General features: G+C 39.9%; 1 protein-coding gene across 1 annotated transcript in view; it reads right to left on the bottom strand.

Moving 5' to 3' along the window:
• Positions 1-7,950, bottom strand: part of PHEX (phosphate regulating endopeptidase X-linked) — a 219,932-nt gene that overhangs the window by 201,881 nt on the left and 10,101 nt on the right. Inside the window, exon 3 of the mRNA XM_027771117.1 lies at positions 2,750-2,911. Within this exon, the coding sequence (XP_027626918.1) occupies positions 2,750-2,911 (162 nt within the window). The remainder of the gene's footprint in view (positions 1-2,749; positions 2,912-7,950) is intronic.

Raw genomic sequence — 7,950 nt, 5'->3', positions numbered from 1 at the left:
GCCACTTTCTTTCTTTCTTTCCCTTTCTCTCTCTCTCTCTCTCTCTCTCTCTCTCTCTCTCTCTCTATCTCTCTGCCTCTGTCTGGACAAATTAAAAATAATAACAAGTGGAATTAATTAAATAAATTATTTTTTAAAACATATATGTTTCATATATGTGTGTGTGAGTGTGTGTGTGTGTGTGTGTATATATATATATATACACACACACACACAGATATGTATATTAATGAAATACTAGAGGCATTACCACTTGCACTAGAAATAAGGAAAGTACGCCCATTGTGGCCAGCAGGGGTGTAACAATAACACAATGCTCTGTGATCCTGGACCCACATGGGAAAGTCTGAGATTTGTATTTGGAGGCAGCTATTCAACTCTGCTACTGTAGTGTAAAAGCAGCCATTGATCATACAGAAGTGAATGGACATTGCTGTGTTCCAACAAAACTGTATAAAAACTGGCAGTGGGCTGGATTTGGCTGACTCCTAATTTATATCACAAAAAAAAAGAAAAGAAAAGAAAACAGCTAATGGGGAAAACTTTTAAAACAGCAAGAAAATACATAAAACCTAAAAATAATATCTCTAAAGGGCAATTTGAGTATATGCATCACAAATTGCGAGTACTCTTTTAACCTAATAATCTCAGTTCTGGGAATTTATACTAAGGACACATTTAGATAAGATAAAGATATGTACACAAGAATGTCTATAATTCATTATAAGAAACATTATCTTATAGACATAATCCATGTCTATTAGGAATGCACAGTTTTCTAAAACAGGCTACAGAGCAGTATGCATATCACCTCATTTAAAAATATATAGAGGTATGTATGTGAGAGGTCATGCGTACCTCACATGAAACAAAACCTGAAAAAATATTCAATATACCCAATTGTTTTTGCTCTACTTTATTTTTCCAAGTGAGCTTAGAAATACATTTTTTTTCTTTTTCTTTCTTTTTTTTTTAAAGAGGTTTTTGCTATAGGGCTCCTGTGCTCGCCAGAAAGACAGAGAGAGACAGAGAGACAGAAATCACTCCCCAGGGGGGATGGCCATGCCACAATCCCTTCTCCTCCATTCTCCTCCTGGGATCTTGGGCATGCACGCACATGTTCCCAGTATGAGTTTAAGCTACTGGGTCTGGGACTTGAACCATGGTCGACTACATGAGAGTCCAGTGACATAGCCATTACACGAACTGCTGGCCCCCAAATTTTTAATTTTAAAAAGAAAGCCAGCAAACAAAAAAACCTCTGTGTTGTGCTAACAATTAACTCTCATTTAAAGGAGCCCATGTATAGATAGTACCCTCCTCAAAGAAAGCATATCGATATTGATTTTAATCTTTACATAAAGACATCCCCAGAAAATTCTTTAAATTATTGTAACTGTTCCATGTCCTGAAGATAGAAGTTTTTTCATTATAACTAATGTAAAAGAAGTGACTATCTGGAAATCTTGTATTTTTCTTATCCTTCAGTGCTATTTTTGCATATATAATTGTGGGTGTGTGTGCATACACATCTGTCTATCAGGGACAAAATACCAGGGAAGGGGAATAGGGAAAAAAAGGTAAGAATTATAAAGGGCTAACATGAATTAACAGCCCACAGGGAAATAATTACTAATAAACTCATTACTCGAGGCCTTATTTAGGTTCTACAGTACAGGAATCTCTTCTGTTGGGTTAGGCAAAAACCCTTGACAGTCTCATAAATTCTTATTCATAAAATTTTACCAAGACTGAGTAAGTTTGGGTTTCCTCATATAAGCCTATATTATTGACATCTAGTTGTGAAATTTTGCACATTTTTCCTAAAAAATACAAACACATATCCAATTACTTTGCCAATAGTTTTACTCCTTATAAGGTATATATAAATTGACACATATCTATTTTTCACACACATCAGATCTTGGTGAAATAAAGGAAAATGGCAATTCTTACAGTTTTTCAGAAATTCTTTGTGGGTGTTACAGAATATAAGTTACATGGCATAACTCACAGTAGCAAAAAGAGGGGAAGACATACTAATTTTGCCTTCTCAAAACAATGAACGTATCTCGCTTTAAAATCATCCTACTTCCCTCCTAAAGTGCCTTTCTCCAATAACTCAGCATAAAAGTGAGATCCAGTATAAATAGAATATCCTCCCGGAGTAGACATTTCCAAGATTGGGGGTAGGGTGTATGTACGCACATGTGAGTACGTGTGTGTGAGCCTGTCATTGCTGAAGAAGCCACGAGAGAAAAGAAAGTCTCTCTAGAGCCAACTTAGAAGTAATAGGAACAACATGACAACCACAGGTCATCCAGAGTTCTCAAAAGTGAAGTCAAAAGACAATGAAGTGTTAAGTACATTGTGTAAGCCTGTAAATCCAGAACACAATGAGCAAGAGATGAAATTCACTCTGAACACAACAAACAAACAAGTATATCAACATAGCGTCATTTTCATTATCTATTCCTTTACTCCTGACCTCAGTCAAAAGATATTTAAATCTCAACAGTAAAATTCACTACTACTGAACACAAATATAACAACTAACATTTAGGCTTGTGTTGAGAGCTGGGAGGCTAGAATTCCACAGGCTTTCCTTTCAGTCTTACATTTTTAAAAAAAATCTTGAAAATAAATATAGTATAGTTAAAAAATAAAGTCATGCTTCAAATCATGAACATTTTTCTTGTCAAATATTGCTCTCTGTAAAGTACATCAGCAAACCCCAGTAGAAGCTTACCCTTCAACTTGAGGTCAACATTATGTCTCAGCCAAGGATAAACTCCATAGCTTGGCATATCTTCAGGAATTGGATTACTGTTTATCCAGCCATCGCAAGCGAACCGGAAGAAATTATCACAAGGATCCACAGACAGGTTTACTTTACTCAAGATGGCAGCGGCTATTTAAAAAGAAAATCATAGGATTAATGGCAAGCACTGAACGTTGTGTACTGTTCTTTTCCAAATTAAACAACGATTTCATATCAACCAGTTCTCAAGCCTTGGCTCTTATATTTCTCCTCAAATGACTTTCTGAATCAACTTCACTATAAGAAATGACTACATGCAGACTGAGTTAGTAAACGCTGGATGGTATTACAGTTACTGTTTTTTGCAGGGCCATCTCTAATGTCTGTTGGGCATGAGACAAGAATACATATGAACATGCGGTCGACTGCTTGCAAAGATCCGTGTGACTTCCATTCAGCTTGTCCTTATGCATAGTGACTTTGCTGCTCTTCCCACCAAGCAACAGGGACTATTTCTCTTGACTTGAATCTAGGCCAGCCTTATCATTTGCTTTCACCAATGAAATTGGGAGAAGTGACTATTTGTGCACTTTTCAAAGCAAGACCTTAAGCATCCTTACACCTTCCCTGTTAACTTCCTTTTAATGGAACTCTGAGGAGACCCTGTGAAGAAATACCCTAGAGAAAGAGAAGCCACATGGAGTAAAACCAAATGAGCGCCAACTGCCAGACATGACTGAGGCCATTACAGACTCACCAGCCCAGGAAAGCCTCCAGCTGAATACAGTTGTAGTATCAGCAGAGAAACTGTCCATTAAACCTACAGCACCATGAAAACCAGTCAATCACCCTTGTTTCAGGCCTCTAAGGTTTGGGTATGTTTCAAAGCAAGGCTAACTGAAACAGACACCTACATGTCATCTATTTAAATATTTTTAAAATATATTTCTAGTATGCCTCCATAAAGATCTGGAAGGCCAGGTATGAATTCTTGAGCCCCTTGACATCCAGTGTAGCTCAGAGGAATTCAACTCTAAAAGAGCATGCAGGCCCTCAAGGAGAAATAGGGCCACCTGACAGGGAATTCTAGACTGACAGACTCCTTAACTGGGGAGAGGCATGGCAAGAGGAAGGCCAAAGTGGGGTGTTCTAAATGAGGGGGTCTGGGTGTGGAGGCAGAACTTTTTCTGTAAGTTAACAGAAAGACGTGATAGACTGAACTAGCATTTTTTTCCTTTTTATAAATCCATACATGATTATTTATGGAAAATAATCCACATATAGGAAATTCATACATAAATATGTATCCATGAGCTTTAAAAGAAAGTATTTCATTACATATTGAACTCCAACTCTCTTCCAACTGCCATACAATTGCTGGCTACCATTCTAGCACAAAGATATGTACAATTTTTTTTTTTTTTTTTTTTTTTTTTTTTGGAGAGGTTTTTGCTACAGGGCGCATGCGCTTGCCAGAGAGAGAGAGACAAAGAGACAGAAAGCAAGCCATGCCACAATCCCTTCTCCTCCATTCTCCTCTCAGGATCTTGGCCACACACGCACACAGGCACACACGCCCGGCGTGAGTTTTAAGCCACCGGGTCCAGGACGCGAACCGCGGTCGACTACATGGGAGTCCAGCAACATAGACGCTATGCTAACTGCTGGTCCCTATACCATTTTTTTAAGGTGGCCAACATTTTAATAACATTGAAGAGATGACAGTCTGAGCATTTTCACACTTTAATTAATGCCACAATGCATTTCTGTTTTAAGTAATGAGAACTCAATGAGATTTAAGCTAAATATGAATGAATTGCCCCCCCCAAAAAAACAATCTGCATAAATTTAGATGCACATCTTACAATATGGCTATGTGTATGGTTCTTCCATGATGCTAGGGGCTAGCAAGTGGTGTGGCAGTTAAGACGCTGGATTCCACATAGCCAGCTTTGTAGATTGAGTCCTGGACATGGCAGTTTGTTAATCAATCCAGGCTTATGCGTGTGTGTGGCCAAAATCCTGAGAGGAGAGTGGAAGAGAAGGGACTGTGGCATGGCCATTCCTCTGAGGGGATAATTTCTTACTCTTCCTCTCTCTCTCTTCCTCCCTCTCTCTCTCTCTCTCTCTCTCTCTCTTTCTCTCTCTCTGGTGAGTGCATGCTTCCTATAGCAAAAATAATAAGAGTAGGTATTTCTCTTGCCTAGACTTTCTATGAAAATTCAAATGGCTTTTCATTCTTAATGAAATGGGTAATACACAAACATCCTAACTTCTACAGGACTTTAAAATCTCCATTTTCAAAAGTCCCTCCCAAAAAAAACTAGCAGAAAATTGTTTAAAAGTTTTAGTTTAGTTTAAAAGATAAAAAACTGCACACTGGCTTCATCTTTTTTGGTTTTTGGAACTAATTTAGTTGTCTGTAATCACAATTTTACTTCCTACCTTGTCATTAATATCATTTAGCTATTTTATCATTAATATGCAAATATGCTAGGACAAACAAAATCTTCCTGTCAGCTTGTATTTATACTTACTCTGTGCAGCCACAGAATGAATCCGCTATGTGACACCTCAGGGACTCGGCTCACACAAGTCTCAGTCCCACTCAATATTTACAGTCACACAGGGGAGTCCTCACATGCATTTTTACTCACATAAGCGCATTGTGTTCTGGCCTCCTTCCCAAACTTTCCCTGCCGCCCCCTCCCCCAACCCTCAAATGTATCTCTCCGTCTTCTCAGTATTCTTGCAGGTACCTAGAAAAATTGCAAGATCAGCTCTGACCTCAGCCCTGATACAAAAGTGGGGGAATATATCACTCATACTGAATTTGGAAACGAGCCCGCCGAGTGAGAAAACTCTAGCTTTCACCTCCCAATTCATCATTCACGATTCACAGCTGGGCACAGGGCTGCACTTTCTGCAGAGGGACTGTGACTCCAAATTGCAAGGGACCATAGTTGTCAAGACACCAAAACTCCTTTCCCCCTACTCAGCTCCATGGAGAAAACCCAGAGTCTTGTTTTAATAAAAGAAATATGATGATGAGAGAAACCTGTGGAAGCTAAGGCTACATGCTCTCTCAAGTCACTGCATATAAGGTTCATTGTTAGGCAGCGTCCAGCCAGCATTTATGTGGTAGACGTGGAGACACTCCCACTGTACCAAACACCATCCTGAGTTAGGTTTAATCAGGGTTTAAGGGAGAGAGTAATAATAGTTTTTTTGTTTGTCTTTTTGTTTTGTTTTTTTTTTTGCTATAGGGAATGTGTACTCGCCAGACATTACGAGAGACACAGAAAGCGAGACAGCCCCCCCCAGGGGGCACAGCCACACCGCAATCCCTTCTCCTCCATTTTCTTCTCAGGATCTTGGGCGCATGCATACACGCACCTGGCGTGAGCTTAAGCCATCGCGTCCGGGACTTGAATTTTGGTTGACTACATGGGAGTCCAGTGACATAGCCATTACACCAAATGCTGGTCCCAGTAATGTTTTTCTGTTTGTTTTTGTTTGCCCATCCCCCCCTGGGGGTGCTTTCTCACTCCACCTGCCCCTCCCCAGTCTCTCTTCAAGTGAACATGTTGTATAGCAAATTTAAATTAAAAAGAATTCTTACGCACGCACACGCGCCCGGCGTGAGTTTTAAGCCACCGGGTCCAGGACGCGAACCGCGGTCGACTACGTGGGAGTCCAGCGACATAGCCATTACGCTAACTGCTGGTCCCTGTGTTTTTTTGTTTGTTTGTTTTTTGTGTGTTTTTTAGAGAGATTTTTGCTATAGAGCACCTGCACTTGACCGAAAGCGAGAAATCACCCCCCAGGGTGATGGACATGCTGCAATCCCTTCTCCATTCTCCTCTCGGGATTTTAGGCACACATGCATATGTGTCTGAGCTGCCAGGCCTCGAACTCGAACTATGGCTGATTATGTGGGAGTCTAGCAACATAACCATTATGCCATTTACTGGTCCCAATAATAGTAATTTTTTAAAACCACTAACATTGAGCATTTCCTCTGTGCCAGGAATTATGCTAAGGCCTTTTCAAGCAAAAGAGCAGCCTTTCAAACTACTGCCAAACTACTTGGGTATTTTTCTTTTTTTTTTTTAATGAATTATTTTATTTAACTTTACTTATTTATTTTTTTAATTTGACCAGAGAGAGACAGAGTGAGAGAGAGAGGAAAAGTGAGAAAGCAAGCCACCAGGTCTGGGACTCAAACCATGGTCTGGCCATAGGGGAATCCAGTGCCCTTAACCACCACACCACCTCTGGGCCCCATCTTGGGCTTTAATTACAGCATCACCACATGACAGTTATGTAAGTTTGGGCAGGTTACTTAAACTCCAGACATTGCAGAGGTATTATATAATCTGTGTAAAAATACACTGTATTTTTCTTCCAGAAATCTAAAACTCTATGAGCTCAGAAACATTTAGCCTCAGAGTTTCGGATAAGTGTTTATGGGATTATAACAGCTAATGTTTATGTGTTTGGGTACCAGATTTAGCTACATACATGCAGGTAAGATGCTCAGTTAAATTCATATTGCAGATACACAATGACTTCTTGTTCTTTTTAGATTTCTTTTGTCATAGGGCATGTGTGCTTGCCAGAGAAAGACAGAGAGACAAAAAGCGAGAAATAACCCCCCGGGGGGATGGCCATGCTGCAATCCCTTCTCCTCCATTCTCCTCTCAGGATCTTGGGCACGCACACACAAGCCCCCAGCGTGAATTTAAGCTGCCGAGTCTGGGACTCAAACCGCGGTCGACTACATGGGAGTCCAACGGCATAGCCATTACGCCAGCTGCTGGTCCCTAGAGTGGCAACTTAAGCAAGCACATTAATACTTCTATAAAGAAACATATGTATATTCTCCTAAGTAAAATAAATAAAATCTAAAACAGCCTCACATGAATTCAGATCCGGTTTTGCCATCAAAAGAACTTAAGTCAGGTCCAGCCTTGCCAACTCAGAGTTACAAAGCTTTCTGGGTTTGGGGTTAAGGATCAAGCATTGTGGGCCTGGATTACTACCATTATTACTTTCTTTTATTTTGATAACTAGTATGATGAGTAAAAAACCATTTTCCTCATCCTATAGATAGTGAAACTGAGGCTTCCTAAGATGGTTACATATTACGCTCAGGATCATGCGGTTTGTAAGCGGCCAGACTGCTT

This window comes from Tupaia chinensis, unplaced genomic scaffold, assembly GCF_000334495.1.
Source record: "Tupaia chinensis unplaced genomic scaffold, TupChi_1.0 Scaffold000184_1, whole genome shotgun sequence".
Taxonomy (NCBI): domain Eukaryota; kingdom Metazoa; phylum Chordata; class Mammalia; order Scandentia; family Tupaiidae; genus Tupaia; species Tupaia belangeri.
The sequence above is the reverse complement of the archived record's forward strand: the minus strand, read 5'-3'. Positions and strand labels throughout refer to the sequence as shown.